The sequence below is a fragment of the Sinocyclocheilus rhinocerous genome, unplaced genomic scaffold (assembly GCF_001515625.1).
Source record: "Sinocyclocheilus rhinocerous isolate Xijiao unplaced genomic scaffold, SAMN03320098_v1.1 scaffold642, whole genome shotgun sequence".
NCBI classification, from domain to species: Eukaryota; Metazoa; Chordata; class Actinopteri; order Cypriniformes; family Cyprinidae; genus Sinocyclocheilus; species Sinocyclocheilus rhinocerous.
Window position 1 is genome coordinate 902,133 of NW_015626390.1, and position 22,431 is coordinate 924,563.

The following is a 22,431-nucleotide window of genomic DNA, read 5'->3' on the forward strand; positions in this document are numbered from 1 at the left end:
ACATAAATAAGACTCTGAGATACGCTATCTTTTGCATCGTAAGACACCCACAATATCATCTCCAACTTTAACTCGTTCCTCTATAAACCTTGTGTTTTCTGCTTCGCTGAGTTGGCACTAATAACATGAAATTTACTTCTGACTTTTCAAACACAGGGCTCTCTAATATATTACTTACTGCTTCCAATCATTTAAATTGCCCGTGTGTCCATTTTGTCCTTGCGGGCCGGTTACCTGCCAAAGGAAAGTGTCCCTGACTGGCTGCCAGTAGTGGGTAATGGAGTAGACGGGGAACGCTGAGGAATACTGATAAGGCTGTGGACGAGGAGGCAGCGATGAGCTGAAACAGGTAGGCCGAGGCTGTAATTCCAGTTTCATCTTTTTTTCCCCCATTTTATCGCCTTTCATATGCTGCAAATGAAATGATTGGCCAAACCAGGCATAATTTTACGGATTTCTTTGGATATTACAAATACGACCTTGGTTTTCTGATGGATAAATATTCTACGTTTCAAGGACTGACCAGCATCTGAACGGTTAGCGGGCTGAGGAGTCTAATTGAAGGGGCTGGGTTAATAAAATATGAAATAATGTCTTTGCTGGAACTCTTTTTAAAGAGTCAAGTGTCAGCAGAGCATCCATATTGATATCTCTGGAGGTTTTGGCTGGGACCTCTTTCAACTATATCTCAACCTACATTTGCATTTGCCACCAGGGTACAAAAAGTCTTCCTAAAGGAGCTAGCTTGGCTTTCAAGTTGGAGAAAATAGCCTGGAAAATGTTCAAAAAGGAATATCTTGGAATTGGTTCAAAAAGGAAGAGACCTCAGATGACTGTCGCCCGCTGATCGGCAGGGCAACTCTCAATTTAGAAGCAGCTAATCTTGAGTAGCCTCAATGAGGCCGGGCTTCGGTTTTTGTACACGCTGTGGGTTTTTCTCTCTTGGGAAGAAAGTAGGAGGACTGTAGGGACATACTGGGAGGATTCTGAGGCAGATGTAGAGAAAGAGCGAGTGTCCTGCTTGAGTGCTGGAGCATTGCGTCTGGGCAGTGTCCTTGCGGTTTGACATGGTGGAACGTGAAAGGATTCAGGCTGTTGACAGATGGGTGAAAGGGGTGGTAAGGAATAAAGCGTGAAAAAATGTCTGACTATGAATGTGAAAGATAAGGGGATTCGAGGACAGAGAGACAGAGAAAGATACTGAAGCCGTCTGCAACTTCCGGATACAACTGTCATAATTCACCCTTCAACTTTCAATTTGTTTGTGAAGCCGCTATAACCACTAACATTAACCCTCTGTTTGTTCATCAGGGAGGGATGAATAAATGACAAATCAATTGCTACCCATACACAGGGATGCACAAAATACCAGTATCATATCAGTTAAATCATGACAACTCTCGGAAGATTTTAGCATGGTGATGGATATGACAATGTTAATGTATTTGGTCTTGGCGGAATAGATCTGCTTCGCTGCTGCTGAATTGCTTCTGCTGCTAGTTATTGCTGTAGTTGTAGATTATTGCTGCTGCTGCAGTCAAGTACAGGAACTTGCTGCTGCCAATGCATACGGCGATACGGTGCCGTGAGTATTTAAGACATACTGCTGCTGCACAAATAGCATATAAAATAACCCCCCAACAAAGCTGGAAGAACCGTCAGCCTGCACCATCTAGAGTTTCATGACTGAACTATATATCTATCAGTCAATATTAGAGATTTTTTGTATTCATAACAGCCAATACTGGATATTTAATTGTGCATGCTGATTTCTTTTATATTTACATTTAGATTACATTTGCCATCATTGAACCCTCATTCAAAAGTTAATCTTTAACCCTATAAAGCATACTTTTTAATATTTGATATGCAAATTTGGTAACACTTTAGAATAGGGAACACTTATTCACTATTAACTACGACTTTTCCCTCAATAAATTGCTAATTTGCTGTTACTTAATAGTTAGTAAGGTAGTTGTTAAGTTTAGGTATTTTGGTAGGATTAGGGATGTAAAATTTATACTTTGCAGGAAAAAAAACTGTTGCACATAATCTACTACATGACTTCTGTCATCTGATTGATAGTTTATTCTTTTTTAGCAAGTAAAATGCCTTTTTAGTATAACTATAAAAACATTCCCCTACAGGCTTATAGTGTTATAAAAATATCACTGATTTAAATTACAATAATCAGAATACAAGATATTATTACAAGATATTAGAGGTATATTATTTTTGGCCATATAAAATATTATTTTTGCTGAGTAAAATTGAGGTGTTTTTTTCTTCCTCCAAGTCTGAGCTCCATATTCTCACTATATCATACTATATGAGACATAAAATGTAGCAAATATGATACAAAAAAAAATAGTTCCATTGTTGCACCATTAAAATAAATAAATAAATACTTTTTGTCTGGCTATTATTTATCATGCCAGCCTTTAAAATGTTAAATATTACAAATAAATAATACAAAATTAATTAAATAATAAAAAAAATAAAAATAAAAATTCATACTTCGTTCAGTATATTATAATGTTGTGATGCCTAAATGCTCGTGTAACATTTAAAATGATGATGATGATTATTATTATTATTATTATTGGTGGTGGTGGTGGTGGTGTTGTTGTTGTTTATTTAGACAAAATAGAATAGAATTTCAGCCATTTAATGGTTATCGCCATCACATGAAAATATTGTCTTATCGTTATCTCAACCAGAATTTTATTATTGGTGCAACACTAGAGAAATTTATTATAGGAAACCCAAGGCCTTGGTGTTACTGTACATAATCATTCCTAACATTCTTTCTTTATTCTACAAGTAGTAAGTCTCAGTTTCTCATCTCTGGATATGAATGCAGCAACTGACACTTTATGCTCTACTTTAACCTCTTGTCTAGACGATATTTGTCCTCTCTCCTCCAGGCCAGCACGGGCTGCCCCTTCTAACCCCTGGTCATCCGATGTTCTTTGTGAGCATCGGACCAAACCTCAGGGCAGCAGAGAGAAAATGGAGCAAATCAAAAGATCCGTCAGACCTGAGTATGTATCAGTCTTTGCTTTCATCTTTCTCTGCTAAAGTCCATACTGCCAAATCAACAGCGCTCCAGACACATGCAATCTCTTCAAAACATTTAATTCTCTCCTCTGTCCCCCTCCACCACCTCCCACCACTTCTATAACAGCTGATGATTTCGCCACATTCTTCACAGACAAAACTAGAACAATCAGTAGTCAATTCTCAGCCCCACACACACAGGACCTCAAACCAACCACATCCACTGCTAAAACTCCCATCTTCTCCTTCTGTTCCCTCACTGAGTCAGAAGTATCAAAACTTCTCCTCTCCAGCTATCCTACAACATGCCATCTAGACCCAATCCCCTCACACCTTCTCCAAGCAATCTCTCCTACTTAGGAGTGGCCATTCAACTGGCCACATTCAATTCAGACTGCGCTACTGTCAGTCACGGAAGCCGTGCGGATTGCAAAAGCTGATTCCAAATCATCAGTTCTTATTCTGCTGGATCTATCTGCTGCTTTTGACACTGTCAATCATCAGATCCTCCTGTCTGCCCTCTCTTCACTGGGCATCACAGGGATTCCTCTTCGCTGGTTTGAATCCTATCTCACTGGTAGGTCTTTCAGGGTGGCTTGGGGAGGGGAGGTATCCAAAGCACATCAACTTGTCACTGGGGTTCCACAGGGATCAGTTCTTGGACCCCTCCTCTTCTCCATATACACTACATCACTGGGTCCCATCATACAGGCACATGGCTTCTCCTACCATTGCTATGCTGATGACACACAGCTCTATCTTTCATTTCAACCAGATGATCCAACGGTAGCTGCACGGATCTCAGGCTGCCTGGCGGACATCTCGGCATGGATGAAAGAACATCACCTACAGCTCAACCTGGCAAAGACTGAGCTTCTTGTCTTCCCTGCCACTCCAACTCTACAGCATGATTTCACCTTCCAGCTAGGTTCTTCTACAATTACCCCATCAACTTCGGTCAGAAATTTTGGTGTAAGCTTTGATGACCAGCTGACCTTCAAAGAGCACATTGCAAAGACTGCTCGATCTTGCAGGTTTGCACTGCACAACAGCAGAAAGATCAGGCCCTTTCTAACAGAGCATGTTGCACAACTTCTTGTCCAGGCCCTTGTCATTTCTAGGCTGGACTACTGCAATGCTCTTCTGGCTGGACTTCCATCAAGCACAATCAAACCTCTACAAATGATTCAGAATGCAGCGGTACGACTGGTCTTCAACGAGCCCAAAAGAGCCCATGTTACACCTCTCTTTATCTCCTTGCACTGGCTACCGGTTGCGGCTCGAATCAAGTTCAAGACATTGATGCTTGCATATAGAACAGCCACAGGCTCAGCACCCGCCTACTTCCACTCACTACTACGAATCTACATCCCCTCCAGAAGCCTGAGATCCGCTAGTGAGCGACGCCTCGTGGTACCATCACAGAGAGGCTCAAAATCACTTTCCAGAACATTCTCATTCACCGTTCCTGGCTGGTGGAATGATCTTCCCACCCCTATCCGGAATGCTGAATCCCTGACAATTTTCAAGCGACAGCTGAAAACTCATCTCTGTAAACGCTACTTGACTTCATCTTAAAAAAAAAAAAAAAACGTTTTTTTTCTCTTTATTTATTCCTTCCCTTTTCTAGCTTGTACTTATTTGAACAATGCCTAAAACTTGGTATTTCAAGCACTTCCTGTGTCTGTTTGCCTCTTTAAGAAGAATCGCTTTATGTATCCCCCAATTGTAAGTCGCTTTGGATAAAAGCGTCTGCAAAATGACAATGTAAATGTTTAAAAAAAAAACACTCGTTTTCAGGCATATGTCTGATGGGTAGTCTTTCAGTGCTACATCTGATTGGACATCACCCATATCTGTCTCAAGGGATCTATTTGTATGTATGATTGCATGTCACACTACTAAAGCTGCCCTGTGATTTCAGGCCACAAGCTGCGAGGTTCATGTCCGAGCGCAGGTCTATGAAATGAATAAGTCCAGTATCGCACAGAGGAAACGAGGCAGAAAAGCTTATTTTTTTGAAAACACAAATGGCCTGATGAGAATTGTAAAGTATATATAAAATGATATAAGCCTCGTGAAAACGGACTGCTCTGAATTCAGGAACATCTCAGGGCTTCTGGCTTGATCAGAGTGGAGTTGGTAAGATGAATTCACCTGTCTCCGTGAGGTTCAGCAGCGAGCAGGAATACGGGTCTTCACGATCTTCCTCCGGCACAGAACAGCCATGTTCACCGATGATGAATTTCACCATCACCCTTTCAAATAAAACGACATCAATACATCATTCTAGACTTCTAGTCAGGACTTCCATCAAGCATAATCAAACCTCTACAAATGATTCAGAATGCAGCGGCACAACTGGTCTTCAACGAACCCTGTGTTACACCTCTATTTATCTCCTTGCACTGGCTACTGGGTGCAGCTTGCATCAAGTTCAAGACATTGATGCTTGCATATAGAACAGCCACAGGCTCAGCACCTGCCTACTTCCACTCCCTATTACGAATCTACATCCCCTCCAGAAGCCTGAGATCCGCTAGTGAGCGACGCCTAGTGGTACCATCACAGAGAGGCTCCAATTCACTTTCCAGAACATTCTCGTTCACCGTTCCTGGCTGGTGGAATGATCTTCCCACCCCTATCCGGAATGCTGAATCCCTGACAAAGTTCAAGCGACAGCTGAAAACGTATCTCTTTCGATGCTACTTGACTTCATCCTAAATTTAAAAAAAATTTATCTTTCTCTTTATTTATTCCTTCCCTTTCTAGCTTGTACTTATTTGAACAAATGCCAGAAACTTGGTATTACGAGCACTTCCTGTGTCTGTTAGCCTCTTTTAGAAGAATTGCTTTATGTATTCCCCAACTGTAAGTCGCTTTGGATAAAAGCGTCTGCAAAATGACTAAATGTAAATGTAAATGTAGTAAGTGTTTGAGATAAAGTTTGGAGAGTTGGACGGTTACATACTGTCTAGTCACACAAGTTTAAATATTAAATTAAACTCAAAAAAGATACAGAAATTCAGGGTCACATCCCCATTAGAAATAGATGATTACACAAGTCTAAATGCAAACTCATCTTAAAAGACGACTTGACATTTAATATATGTTTTATAAACCTTACCAAATCAAAGTCAGACATAAATCAACATATACTTTCCGTACAGTCATACAAAGAAACAGCAATGCTTTCTCTGGCTCTCTGAAGGGCAACAAACACGCAGCATAAATGTTAACTACACTAAGCGAGCTGAGAGGATCTGAGGAGTACAGCATTAAACTGAAATGCGTCTGCTGGAGTTACTGCTTCCAGACGGGTGGATTTTCTGGATGAGAAAGACCAAAGAAGGAGGCATGGAGTCATGGACAGATATAAACATCAGATAAACAAGGATAAAGTGGAAAGTGTACGTATGGAATGAAAGGGCTAGAGAAAAGGTCTGGAAACTCAAGCCTAAATTTCATGAAATGAATCCTGACTCATCTGGGTCGACGTTTCCCACATGCTGGGGACAGCAATCAGAGTAGCACAAGGGAGAGCAATTAACTCAACACCGAGCGGCAACACCCCAGTGTCACCAGCAGGCTAGAGGAGAGGAATGAGAGCAGAAGTCCCTGGAGAAGCGATAATCAGCTAACCAAACATTTCTGCTGAGCTATAAGCAGGCACTGCTCCCATAAATACCATGGAAGCATTCCCTCAACGCTACAGTGACCTGGACGGAAATTTTGATATGGTATAGTACGGTACCAAACGTTCACTATGTTTCAAGATAGATGGAATCAAATGCATTTCAAAGTCAACATGAATTGCCTTTTGCAATCTATTTTACTTCTGTATTCAAACATGTATGGAAGTGAAAGCAGATATTCAGTGAGGGAAAATATAGGGTGGAAATTTATTTAGGAACTGAATGAGGAATTGATTGGATAATGAAAAGTAGGTGTTCTGTATCATAATGAAGTCAGACTAAATGACAAATTGCTAAAAAAAAAATAATAATAATAAAAAAATGCCCAAATAGCTATTTTAAAATAGCTACCTTTTAAAACGTTAGGGTCTTTTTTTTTTCTTTTTTTTTATTAATATTTTTTTTATTACAAGGACACATTAAATTGATCAAATTTGTGAAAGTGAGAGTAAAGAATAGTAATTCAAGTAATTCAATTTCATATAAATGCTGTTTTTCTGTTCATCAAATAATCCTGAAAATGTTTTTTCAAAATTAATTTTCAAGTATTTATTTTGAATGAATGTATGCATTTCCACCAAAAAAAAAAAAAAAACTTTTTTTCAATTATATTAAAATACAAAAAGGCACATTTTAATTAGCAAATTTCACAATATTACTGTTTTTACTGTATTTTCTATTAAATAAATGCAGCCTAGATGAGTTTAAGAGACTGTAGAGTCTTTAGAACAAGATTTTAAAATGTAAACTGTAAATCAACATTTCAAACTATAATATATTTCACAACATTATTGCTTTAATGTATTTTTGATCAAATAAATGTAGCTAAACTCTAATTTGTAATTTTGGTGGTGCAGAAACCACCTAGTAAGCTGAGTGGAGAATGACCAGACAAAGGTGAAGAATTATGTGGCGAAAGGGCCTGGAAAAGGTCACCTCTGGTCAGATGAGTGGGTGCAAGTGTTTATCTGTGACAGAAACATCATTAAACAAGAAGAAAAACTACTCAAAGATAAGCACAGGCTTCACTTTTCCCACAGCCCACAATACTATGCACAACTGCATCAAATAATGATGTTGTCTTCGATATTGTCCAAAACACCCATTTGTAACTTTCCCAACTTCTGTAGCCTTTTATTGTGCAGCACAGCAGCTCAAACGCTGTCTGAAGATGACCATGGGGTCCGTCCTTGTGGTCTGATTACTTATTGAACTTATTGAACTGAAGACCCAATTCGAATAATCCCTTCTCCTGTGTGTTAGGCAGAAGCACATGTTTGGACGCACCAAGGAGAACAGAGGAACAATGAAAGAGGGAGAGGTGGGAAAATCCAACTGTACTGCTGACAAAACGAAAATCCACAGTGGAAGAGTACGAATACAAAGACATGTTTAGTTCAGACACACAGACGTTAGTTTCATGAGCAGATGTTGTAATTTGGAAGGAGATAATGTTTCAGTCTGTTCTGAGATTACACCCTTGAAGTTTCTATTGCAAATAGTATTTTAGCAAGTATTTGGAGCATGAAAGAGCACTGACGGTGAAAAGGGAAAAATGGGAAATACTGTATGACGGGAATATGTCACCATTTAGCGTGTAATCATAAAAGATCACATAAAACAATAAGGGCAGCTTTTTGCTAACTAGCTAATTAAAGCAATATTCAATATTTAATTATTAACATTTATTTTCAACATACTGTCTATGGACAGCATCTGAGGAATACCAAATATACAGTATTCACTTGGACTTACTAATGTAAAAACGATTGAGAAACATGTTAACAGTAATGAAAGTCTAGCAGGCAAGTGGAGCAGAAAGTTTAAAAGCAAAAATGTTAAAAGCATTTATATTAATTATTAAAGCAAAATAAAAAAAAATTATAAAAACTGTTTGTTATTTGAATAGTCCAGTTGTATAAAATGCATTTTTAAGGAGAGACTGTGATCAGAGTTCAGTGATGTCCAATCTGCATAGATCTTTGCTCCATTAAAACCGAGGCTATCTAACATAGACTCCCAGTCAAGCACAGCTAGAGAATCCTATGCATAAGTTCATGTATACTAAAACTGATCATACTAACAGAACAGTTCGTATAACTGTGAAATATTCCTTTAATTCTAAAGCTAAAAATAACTGGAAGAGAATGACAGGAAGCCAGACACATAAAATTTTCCCGTTTTTACAGGACAAATGAGGTGGACAGAGCAGATAGTATAACTGTGAAATAGTAGTATAATACAATAATATAGTATAATAATACAATATTTGTCTAAAAGAACTGAGAAACTGCATGTAGAAGGACGCTGAAGTTTCATTACACTCTTCAAAATAAAGGTTCCTTATTGCCATCTATTGTTCCATAAAGAACTTTTAAAATCAATGGAACCTTTCCATTGGTTCTTTATAGTCGGAAAAAAAAAAAGATTCTTTAGATTTTCAAAATGTTCTTCACACTAAGAAAAACATGGTTCTTTTAAGAACTGAACGGAAGGTTCTTTTGGGAAGCAAAAAAGGTTCTTCTATGGCATCACCGCAAAAACCCTCTCTTGGAACTCTGAATCCTACAGTGGAAAAAGGTTTTTTAGATTATTAAAATATTATTCACATTAAGTAAAATTGGTTCTTTTAACAAAAATTGATAAGTGTTCACTTGAAGGTTCTTTTGGGAATCCAAAATGGTTCTTCTATTGCATTGCTGTGAAAAGCCCCTTTATTTTTAAGAGTGTATCTGTGTTTTGTTGTTAGAAATCAAGTGAAATACTTGAAATCAATGGCAATGTGTTGTGTTATAATCACACCAGCTGTCAACAGACAATAGATTCTACTGAGGACAGAAAAATGCTCATCCATTTTTGATACCATTTATGCCCCCAAAAGCCATCTAATTGACTTTAGACTTTAAAATAAGTTATTATAAATTAAAATTAGTGTATTTTAGTGCATTCACTGAAATACCAACTATATCCATAACACACATGATCTTAGAGAAGAAATGCAGTGTCTGTCAGACATTATTCACTAAATTCAAACTATTTTATTCAAACCACATCTTCCAGCATCAACAATCCTGACTAAAACTTCACACAAAAAACTTCAGAAGCTCAAAAAGACAATATTTTCCTCATTCTGTAAAGTAAACGCTAGTGGCAAATACATTCTCGCTCCTCAGAGAGCGACAGTGAGGGGGGAAAAGCCTTAAATCAACACAAAACTAAATGCATTGTGTTTGCAGAGGAGTTCCTCTTCATACATTATTTCAACTGACAGACACAAATTTCTGCCAGATTGCAGCATTATGTTCTTCTGGTTTCAGCAAAGGAGAAACTTAAACAGCGTGACTTGTCAAAACTCTGAACATTGTTGAATCAATTCATCTTTCCCATGCAGCCTCGAATCCAGCGTGTACATCGACAAAAATAATAACCGCAGAATGGTCAAGGGAAAATGTTTCCTCAAGATCAAAGCAACGATTCACGAGCCAAAAAAAGCACTCGCCTTAATGATCTGTTGGCCCCATTGTTTTTTTTCTTAAATGTATCAGTAAAGATCTGGCCATAGGGTGAGTTCACCTATGATAGAGTGCTATAATAAAACGGGAGGGTTAGCAAGAAGTCTAAAACAAACAGCACTTAAGAGTTTCCCGGGCGAGACATCGACTCCCAGGAAATTCCAGCGAGATCCGTATGGACTTTCTCATCTGCAGCGGCTGCTTTATCTTATGAGGCTGACAATACGTGGGTTGAGTCACCTACTCTCACAATTTCTTTCTCTCTAGCTGTCAACTTGGTTTGCAAGAGATAGAGCATTTCAATTAGCAAGACATTTTTCAAAGGCAAGGTCGATGATCTCTAGAGTCCCGCTCTTCTCAAACGTGAATATATGCCTCTTTTTTGCCTTTATTCGACATGGTGTTGTGCTCTCAACACGTGACATCCCACCGGCCCTCATTGTTTCCCAACTTGGCGTGGGTGGCGTGTGGTTAGCGAGGGAAACACAGCCTCCAGACATGAATCCAAAAACACCATTCCTGAGACTCAGTGATGCTAGGATGGGCCCGAGGCTACGGCCGCCCAGACTCAACCACGCATGCAAATCAACTCTCCAATTTACTAACGCTTGACAAGTCAAGCAATGATATGTGACTGCTAGCCCACGCTAACGATGCTTATGCACCAGAAGATGCTTTGTCAGGGAGCTTGACGGAAATAAATGCATAAGATATTTGGTAAAAGATAAGTTGGTATGGAATCAAGCGAGTTGGACTTCAGAAAGCACAACTGGACCCACCTACTGGAGTTAAAGTTATATTCTCTCAACTTGTAGTCACAAAATAAATTTTTGTGCATGGTTATTATAGTTAAGTACAACTCAAATAAAACATTTGCATTACTCTAAATAAAATAAACATTATTTAGTTAGCTAGCTGCCAAGGAAACACTTCTCATTTTTCATTTAGTTTAAGAAAAAGCACTAAAATAACTAAAACTAAAAAAAAATTTAATTAATACCCTTTTTTTTTTTTTTTTTACATTTAATAAATTTTTTTCCTAAAAATAAATAAACATTTACATAAACATTTAAAATAAAATAATTTAAAATAAAATAAAAACTAAATCATATGAATGACCAATATAAAATCTACACTCAAAATATTAATAATATAATATAATATATCAATTATAATATAATTTAGTATATTTTTAAGATGACTTGAACAGAAATCTTCACTCACAATCTTTAAACTTTATCCAGTAAACAACAAACAACTGGAAAATTCATGGGGATATTGTTGAGGACAGTGTCCTTGGAGTAAAAAAGGTTGAGAACCACAGATCTAGAGGAAAGCAGAACACTTCCTGCTCTCAGCAAAATCTCAAAACACCTTAAGAGATGCAGCTGCCCAAATTCAGACTTGGACACGGACCATCTCCATTTAATCTGAATGTGTTAAGAGGCTAATATGTCATTTTAACGGCAGGACTTGCATTCAAAAGCACAGTAAGACGGAAACAAAGTTTGGGGACGGGCAGAGTCAATTTCCTGCGATGCATATCCGAGCGAGGCTGAATAGAGAACGGAGTGTGCCGCAATCTAATCACAGATCATTAGCAGATTAATGAGAGTCTGATTAAGCCGATCCCCGGTTCTGACCCTCATACGACTAGAAAAAAAGACTAAATATGTAGAAAACTTTCAAAGAGCAGAGGAGACATGCTCACTATAAACTCTAATGAACTCCAGAGTTTTGACTTCTGACGCTTGTGTGTTTTTCTCAACACACAAGCACAAATTATGTGGGTGTTTTATTCTGACAGCACCATGGGAATCGGCAGAACGAAAGCGATCCCGCCTTAGTTTGCATTCACAAAGTTGATCCCACTGAAGTGAACGTCGCTTTGTAGTCAGCCTTTGAATTAAGGGCTTGAAATGCACCGTGCCCGATGAATGCAGATGACTGGGTGGCATTGCTAATGATCCACCACGTGTCTCTGCTGAAGAGCTGAGCCAGGTGGCTAACAGACTGCCGCTTTCTCTCGCAGGAGTTGACTTAGCATGCTAGCGCTGAGGAGGACGAGGGAAAGGAGAAGCCGGAGGTGGAAACATCCAACGATACCTCGATCGATGTTTTGAGAGCAAGAGAAACGATCAATGAAAACATCAAGAGTGTTTGCAAGGTTAGAGCAGGCGGTCTCGCAAAACAACGCTTGATCTGACAGCAATGCTTCAAAAACAATCATAGCAGACAAAACAAGACTGTTATCATCTAAGGAGGCCGAAGAAAACCAGTGTTGTTTACCTGTGCAAAAATCAACTATCTGGGTCATTGCGCGGGTGTTTGCTAGTCAAGACGAATTTATTTATATTGCACTATTCACAATAGAGTGTAACAGTGGCTGTTGACTTTTTTTTTCAGTGGCGATGGTTCTGGAAGTAATTCTTCCATTCATTTTTCCTATAGGGATTTCAACTGCAATGAGCCATGAACCAAACCAACCAGCTACGAGGAGAATCACAACAGTACAAACTTTGATTGGAAGCAAAGGATTTTGAAAATCGGACAAAAGACAAAGGTTCTTAACGGCTTTAGTGAGGGAAAGAACTACAATCCCATGAACCACTGCGAATGACAATCAAATTAAAAATGAGAAATATACAACTATCCATTCTAAGTTGTTGATTGTATATTAAAAAAAAACATGTTAAGTTTATTGCAAAATATGCATATACGTATATTCAAATGTGTAAGTGTTTTGAGAGCATGGGGAAACCATCTCGATTACTCATTTGCGGTGCTTCATGGGAGTGGGCGGAGCTTTGTGCTCATTGCGACTCTGATTGGTGGATTTTCTCTGCAGCACTATGGGTAATGCAGTTTTTCACCAAGAATTCCACTGTTAAACATGATTATTTAAAACATAAGTTGAAATAATGCAAACTGATTGCCTCACACTAAGTCTGTTTTTAAAGGTTTATAAGTTATTGATAAAAATAATTTTCCCTATGGAGAAAAAAAAAAAGGAAATCAAATGGAGATCAAAGCACCACCGTACAGATTACTATCTGGTTCTATCATCATACTATTATGGCATTTATAAACCCAAAAATCAAACAAACTTCACTGGTGTACAAAACTTGTCCCCAAAGGATATTTTTGTCACACCTCATTAATAATTGTTTTCCTCTGTTTTACAGTGTAAATGCTTACAACTATCAGCCATAATAAGCTTTAGATTAAACTGTGGCACTTTTATAGCTCTGTGACTAATAGTTTGAATTAGGTAAGCTTTCCGCCCACTCCAGTGTCAAGGCTAAACCGGGGTCTCTGTCGCTCCCTGCGCTTTCATTTGTGTTACCGTTGCTAATGGAGCAGGGTAGCGTGATGAAGAGATGACACAGCTAATAAACCACTGCTCCAACACGCTACCAAAAAGGCACTTCAATGACAAAGAGCAAAAAGTCACTTTGTGAGATGCCACAGGCACGCAGCTTGATTTTAGCGGGGTGGTTTCAGGGCATTTGGGCGTCTGGTTGGAGGTCCGTTTGGCATGCTTGAGGGCTAGCCTGATTAGCATGAGGAGACGTGATGGTTGGATCTTTAGAGAGAAACTTTCACAATCGCAAAAAAACAAAACACAAAACAGATGGGCAATCAGACACGTTCAGCCATGCATATCAGTGCACTGATTCTGCTCTTCTTATTAAAAGAAAGAAAGATGATGTCAAAACCTTTGGACCAAAACAACAAAGAAGAGAGTGAGGTTCAGAGAGAGAGAGAGTGGAAAGTGGTGAAATTAGGTGATGGGTTATTATAGTTAAAATGAAAACTGAAAATAAAACTACAGATAAATAAAACTATTAAAAAACTATATTGCTACCTAAAATAAAATTGAAGATAACATATATTAAAAACAAAAATTTTTAAGCTTCAGCCAAGGCAACATTTCTCATTTCGTTTAACCTGATGTTGATGTACTTAAATAACTAAAATTGAAAAAAAAAAAATACATATAAAAAAAAAAAATCTGATATACTTAAAAAAATACAAAACCACAAAATATTACTTTAAATTTAAATGGAAGATGTACAAATAAAAAAAAAGATTCAAAATACTGATTAAAACTATAATAGTACCTCAGTGATACTAAAATAACACTGGTAAAAGCTTGCATCATCATGTGCAATTTAAAATAAATGTGTGCAACTGTAATATAATATTTAACAAATGTTCAAAAATATTTATGTGCAGTTGATAATTGTATGTTTATTACTGTAAGTGATGTGAACAAACATGTAACCCTAGACCTTATATTATGCGCGTCAACTGGACACATTTCTACTTTTCGAGTTTTTGGAAATACTGGAATAGCTGTCTGAAATTGTGTAACTTTTTCTCATTTAGGGTCATGAACATGTCTGCAAAGTGTGGACTCGTTGATGTGGTGTGGAATGTGTGTACAACATTTCTATTAAGATTATGATGTTACTGGGTCAATTTGACCCGCGTATTTCATTGTTAAAGGCAGCTGCACAGACCCGAAATAAAACCAATCAATGCATTTTGTTATTTTAGATTCTAAACTACCCTCTGAGGGTATATAAATGTATGCGTTTGACTTAAACTGCATTTTTCATGCTATTTTCTATAATGTAAGAGAAGTATCACATCCGAAAATTATGCTGCACGGACACTGCACAGCCAAAGTATACTTTGGTTTTTACTAACCCTTGCAACCGCTCAGACCACATTAGCAACCATAACGCAACATCCTAATAGCACACAACACCCCAGGATCACAACATGAACTACTGACAATGTCTTCAGATAATGCAAACATCTAGCTAGAATATGAAACGCTAGTCTTTCATTAATAATAATGGCATTGTGTGGAGTGTTCACATCCTCCTAATGACTTCTACCAGACCACAGCAAGAGGAAGCGAGCGAGGGATGTGTCCCAGCTGCCAGCCACAAAACAAATTGATTATATAAACGCTGGCCTGCCCGCAGGTGTCTGCACTTTTCCCTGCAGGCAATCTCCTAATGGCTGAGGATCCGGCGTGTCATCAGCGTGATGGCGCACAGGCAGGGAAGCCCCTGTTAGCCGTCACTGCATTTATATCCTCTACCCTTCAGTGAGATTGCAGCGGCCAACAGGCTGGAACCTCCCCGTGGATTGTCTCTGGGGGAATATAGCAATGGACAAACATAAAAAAAAAAAAAAAACATCTCTGAGGTTTTATTACAAAACAGCGGGGCACCGCAGTCCAGGAGGGTCATTTACTGTACGCTCTTTTTCAAAACTGCTCTATTTTATCATGCTTTCTACCTGGTGTGTATTTCGGTGGGATGAACCAGAAAGGGTGCTTTTAAAGGTAAAGTTCACTCAAAAATACAAATTCTGTAGTTACAAACCAACATGGCTTTCTTTCTTCTGTGGAACACAAACAATATACTTCACAGAATGTTTGTGCTGCTCTTTTCCACACGAAATATAGCAAAATAACACCATAAAATGTCACTTTCATGTATAGAAATTTTGTCACAATCAGTCACATTCACAAGACATGAAAACTGATGGTATTTGGCCTTAATAATATCAAAGCTGGGGCAAACATGTAAACTGATGACCTTTGAATATACACTACTGTTCAAAAGTTTAAGGTCAATAAGATTATTTTTTGAAAGCTATTTTATTTAGCAATTATGCATCAATTTATGAAAAGTGGCAGTTAAGGCTTTAACATTGTTACAAAAAAATTATATTTCAAATTAATGCTGCTCTTTTAAATTTTCTGTAGAATCACGTAAAAAAAAAATCAGCACAACTGTTTTCAACATTAATGGTAATCAGAAACGTTTCTTGACCAGCAAATCAGCATATTAGAATGATTTCTAGTGTTCCTGTGGCTCAGTGGTAGAGCATTGCGTTAGCAGCGCAAAAGGTCATGGGTTCGATTCCCAGGGAACACGCATACTGGTAAAAAAAAAAAATGTATAGCCTGAATGCACTGGAAGTCGCTTTGGATAAAAGCGCCTGCTAAATGCATAAATTAAATTAAATTTCAGATTTACATCACAGGAATAAGTTAAAATTTTAAATATACTAATAGTAACAATATTTAAATAAATCATTAAAATTGCAATAATATGCCACAGTATTACTATTTTACTGTATTTTGTAAAATAAATAAACAAACAAAAAACAGTGAGCGTAAGAGACTTCTATCAAAAACATTAAAAAAAACTTACCACCCCAAAACTTTTGAATGCTAGTGTATTGCACACAGATGCAAATGATATTTGAGAGCAATAGTGGAGATTTTCAGAGAAAATGGCTGAAATGTAAAAATCTTGTTCTCACAGAAATCTATCATATGGCTTCTCTTTTTTTTGCCTTGTTTTATTATACATTATATATATTTGCTTAATTGTAAAATTTGGAATGATATCAAGCTATATCCCTATTCATATTCAGTGTTTGCAATTCAGCAATATGGACATTTCACCCAACATTTATTTCTGACTTCTCATAATAAATAACATCATAATGAATGCAGAGATGACAGAATTGTCATTTTTCTGTGAACCTTTCCTTTCAGCATGTGGTGGCTTGAGATGGTTACATAAGCAACAAACAACTAAAAAGCGGTCTGCCCAAGTGCATGATGGGATGCGCCGAGCGAGAGCAGAGAAGGAGGCTCGGTAATGAGGGAGAGTGAAGGCGCTGGTGAGAAAGATACAGGGGCTGCCGGGAGAGTTACTGAAGCTAAGCTAAAGAGATCCAGGCCGTGCGATGGAGAGAGGTCACGTGTCAGCCGGCGAGCCCCAGGGTAGAGCACCTGAACGCAGCACACTCCCCTGCTAATGAGTGCTTGCCCCTCTGAGCCCACCGGAGACAGCCACCGCTCCACACGCGCTCCACATTTCCCTACACACTACAAACACTTTAGAAATATCAGCCAGCGCTGCGACTGCACTGCAGAACGCGCCAAAAATAAATCAGACAGACCAATGGAGGCGCGCCGTCATTAAGATTCAACACCAGCCGACGGTGTCGTAAAGCTTTAAAGTTTTCTTTCTTTCTCTCGACTTTTCGCAAGATTACGCTTTGGTGTCAGGCAAGTCAGACGGACGCCTGATTCTGTGTAATTACAAGCAAATTACATTCATTACCATAATTTACATCTCATCACCAATCCAATTATTAGTTGCCCTGACCTCTGCTGAAAGATTTATTTATGTATTTTTAAATAGTCACATGTAGGGGAAGAGTTCTCGTTCCCTCTTCTCTTACTTCGTAGAAGAACAATCAATGCAAATTCGCAAAGACGAAAACTCTGAATGTCTGTGATTATATGCTTCGACAGCCGAACTCAAGGACCGTCGTGCCGCTGCCGCAGCGGTGATTTTGTGCTATTGCTGGAGTAATATGCTCATCTCCGTTCTCCTGAGGTCCCGGCACAGTTTTTAAGACATTTTTTTGGGGAAGTCATCAAAAAAGGCTCTCACTATTCATCTATCATCAAAATAAGACAGCGAGAAAGACTGATGAAGAGAGCTGGTTATCCGTAATCAAGCTTGTCGCTGAGGGCAAACGCTCTCAAACAGAACATGTCATATCAGTAATCTTGGCATGGTAAATGGAAAGCTGATAAGTCCTGTATTGTAAAATGCTCAAAAACGATAAAAATATTTTTATTTTTGTAAATGCAATGTAAATGCAATTTTGAAATCAATGTAAATGTAAAATTAACTAATAAAGGTAAAACCATAATTAAAATTGATTTAAAAAATGTATGCATCAGTTTCATTATACTGTAAATTCCTACAAATGTTAAGTTTAAATCTTGATGTACATGGACCCAAAATACGATACAAAGAGAAGTAATGTTCCAAAACCTAATGCTGCTGCTTAGCAAGTACCAATCATAAAAAAACGCTCCTCACACTTGTAGTTCATTCCGATTGCACAATATTCCAATAAGACCACTTTCACACCAAATATTGGGTGAAAAAGTCCTTCTTAATTAGCTAAAACCACACTGAGACTTCATACACTGAATGTAATATAACTATTTTGTTTGTTGCGATGCATTCTGGGATTGAATGATACAGTGCATACTGAATCTGGTCAAACAGAAGTGCATGATGCATGAGGATGGAGCAGCCTTGGTGTTTGGAGTGCATTAAAATGCTGTTTTGGTTGGCAGTTCAACATGTTTTGGAACACAGCAAGTGGGTTTGTTTTTGTCAGTATCGACTAAAACTGTGAACTTATAATGTTCTAAAGTGAACTGATATATGGGTCAAAGACAAGACGTTATATACATAGAAAGCATGTTAAATGCACAATAAAGTGTCTACTTTAATGTTTCAAATAACTTTTGTGAAAAAAATATGGGTGAAATAATGTTCCATCATCATTCAGCGTAACATACATATTCATGTAAAAATGAAACAACATACAGTACTTATTCTGGCCTGCACTTAATTTTATTCAATATATAAAAGAATAGGCCTAAGTAATCATACTACATTTTATTCTATTTAAATGATTCTTCTTGCTGCTAATATGTAAAACCTAGTTGTTTGAAGGATCGTGGCAAAGATTTCTAAAGATATAAAATTACACTTACTGTAAATAGTATTTTGTGGGCTGCACTGTGATCCTTAAATGGAGTCTTTAAATGTCATGTAATGATTCTTGATCTAAATATGCATGACAATATATTTTGGTATATGAGCTATTGTCACACCGACATTCTTTTTTTCCTGTAAATCATGATAAAAGTTTATAATAGTCATTATTTTTGCTCAGAATAATTTTTTTAATTAAACATGACATTCTCTCACACACACACACACACATGATGCTGGGGAATTCACACAACGGGTGTGCTTGACTCCAGATCTCCCTCAGCGGAAGCTTAGAAAGCACAACAATAAATAAAATCAGTGGTTCAAATAGACAATAGAAGAGCCTGGTAACATGGGAACACATTCACCTGTAGTACTATCAGTGTGTGTGCTCTGGAAAGAGACCATGCAGGACAGAAACAGAGGTTGTTTTCTTGGAGAGTAACGCACGGATCAGTTCACAATTGCTCCTCTTCCGCTAACATCTTTTTATGCACACCACATCATAAAATTAAAAATACATCCACATTCTCCAATGCTTTACTCTTTATTCAATCACAAAATCAGTGCTGACTAATATATATTCAAATGAAGCTGTATGGTGTGAACTCTTGAGTGTGTGTGGATCAGGCCGAATCTGAGCTGTCACAGTTAATCATAGCTGTATCCTCTCTTCTCTCCACACCTGACTGAGTGTGTCTCGCTGTTCTCTAGCAGCCCTTCCCTTGATGATTTCACCTGCTCACTCAACCCCGCCTTCCTGTCAAGGTCAGTCCCCATACGTCCAGTGTCAAACACAACTTTAACAGAGCGCACACTGTGCTCTACGAACCCACACACCTCCTCTCCTCAGACAACAGACCACTGACTGAACTACAGTTTCAAAAGAAACAAGCTGATTTGCGACAAGGCAAGACTCAGGATAAAGTTTTTCACAACTTTTACTACTGAAGGTGGTTGACAGAAAGCAAACAAACCAAATATGAGAACAGCCTAAATGTGTCTTAACTCAAATCAGAACCAGAAGATTGAAAATCAGAACCTAAATCAATACACTGACAATTAGAAGGATCAAATAAGAATTAGTACTTTAAAAATCAGACGAGTCCGATTCAGAACAATGAGAATCAGTAGATTCAAAATCAGAAACAACATCCACAGACTGATGACTAGAATGATCAAATGAGAATCAGTACTTTCAAAGTCAGAAGATTTAGATTCAGAAAAGTTATAATCAGTAGATTCAAAATCATTATGAAAAACAGCAGATTGACAGTCAGAAGAATCAAATCAGAAGATTCAGATTAGGGATGTTCATTTCGGTTATTTCTCCTAACCGACAACCGACGCTCAATAACCGATTATTAACTTTTAACCGACAAGATTATTTTAAATTAGAATTGAAATAAATTAGAAAGTATAAGTGTCTGTGACCCGTTAAAAATACGAAAAAAAAATTTTCCGGGGATTAATTTTACATGCGCAAAAAGCAGCAAACAACAGAACATGAGGATTCACATGGTCTTCATATCACATCACGCACCTGCAGCGCTTCTGCGAGCGGAGTATATATATGAAGTGGATCAAAACCTTTCATCAAAGTTGTCCTAAAACCAAAATGCGTTCTTGTCTTAGGACAACTTTGCTGACCTTTTTTGATCCACTTCAAATGTTGACTACTGATATATATATATATATATATATATATATATATATACTGTATATATATACTGGCCTATAAGAGAAATATAGTTTTACTTAAATAATAAATTAAGAAAACGAAAGAAAAAACTGCGCAACAAGTAGCCTAGCAGAGATTCGGTTCATTTTGCGCGAAAGGAAACCAACACGGAAGAAAGCAGCATCCTATATTTCTTTAGGCATATTTTACAAAAGCACAAAGATTTGTTTGTATTGGGAATGTACACAAATAAAAGCAAACCTTTTACAATTCCGATTATCTTTATGACTGAAAGGAGTAGTTGCTTTTACTGTTAGAAGGAAAAAATACCTTGACAATGTAGCCGGTTCATTATCATAATAAAATACAGTCAATCAAACATATGGGAAAAAAACACACTGCTCAGTTTAAATATGTAGTAAAATCTGTGCCGTTAAGCGTTATCACCGTATCGCCGTGATGTTATGCAAAACATTTTATTTTACGTGGATATAGTGAAGTAGGCTACATAATAAATAATATTTTGGCAGTCAAATACATCGCGAATACGGAAACATTTGATTTTGTCGAATGAGAGACCCAACGTTCGTTTCAGTTTCGTTTTAGCTTAAATGAATTTGTTTTGGCTTGTCGTTTATATAGCTATAGCTTCTTATATTTTTAGTTCTTGTTCTTTTCTTAATACTGTTAAATTGTCAGGATTTGTTGTGGAGTGAGGGGAACTAAAATAACTAGCTATGTTAACAGTGTTTATTATAATGTTTGTAAACATTTCACGTCGGCATTAGGCCTATTTCTGAATGAAATAATAAAATGTGCCTTATATGTTTTTTTTCTCTAAAAAAACACTTTTTTTTATACTCGTAGCGTATTTTAACCATGCAGCAATCCTTTTAAAATATTTTGATAAATTAGGCCTACTGAAAAAAAAAAAGACTTTTTAAACCGTTTAACTGATTGTAATAATCGGTCAAAATTCTTACGGTCGGTTAACAGTTAACCATTTAAAATAAGCATCCCTAATTCAGATTCGGAACAATGATAATCAGTAGATTCAAATCAGTATCAAAATCAGCAGACTGACAATCAGAACAATCAAATCAGAATCAGTACTTTCGAAATCAAAATCACATGATTCAGAACAATCTGAATTAGTAGATTCAAAGTCAGTATCAAAATCAGCAGACTGACAGAGCAAACAAATCAGAATCAGTACTTTCAAAATCAGAAGATTCAAAGATTCGGAATCAGTAAATTCAAATTCAGAAATCAAAATCAGCAGACTAAAGACTAGACTGATCAAAAATGAGAAGATTCAGGTTCAGAATGATAATTAGTAGATTCAAAATCAGAATCAAAACCAGTACACTGATGATTAGAAGGATCAAATAAGATTTAGTTAGTAGGGTTGTGACGGTGAGGACATTTTTCCACTGGTTAATCGAAGTGTGACAACACCGATAATACCGGTATCACCATGGGGGCAGGGGCATTTCCTCTTTTCCTCGCTTTCCTTCGCTTTTAAATAGCTTGAAAAAGCAGCGTGCGCATTTTAATTTCACTTTAAAATAGCGGCAATTCGACGTAAAGCAATTGTTCTTTTTAATTTTAATTTTAATTTTCCCTCTTTTTCTTGCTTTCCTTCTCTTTTAAATAGCTTAAAAGCACCATGCGCATTTTACTTTCACTTTCGAATTAGCGGCAATTCGGCATCAATTGCTTGAATGCAACAACAAATACAACGTCAAACTCACTTTAGCCTATATATAAAACACAGAACTTTTATTAACAAAACGAATAAAAATACACCATGCTATAGGGCAGGCTATGCCTAATATAAAATAACAAATAAC

At 37.4% G+C, this 22,431-nt stretch overlaps 1 protein-coding gene across 1 annotated transcript in view; it reads right to left on the reverse strand.

Annotated features, from left to right (window-relative positions):
• pard3aa (par-3 family cell polarity regulator alpha, a) overlaps positions 1-22,431 on the reverse strand; it is a 481,339-nt gene that overhangs the window by 296,001 nt on the left and 162,907 nt on the right. The window contains exon 4 of the mRNA XM_016519585.1: positions 5,218-5,269. Within this exon, the coding sequence (XP_016375071.1) occupies positions 5,218-5,269 (52 nt within the window). The remainder of the gene's footprint in view (positions 1-5,217; positions 5,270-22,431) is intronic.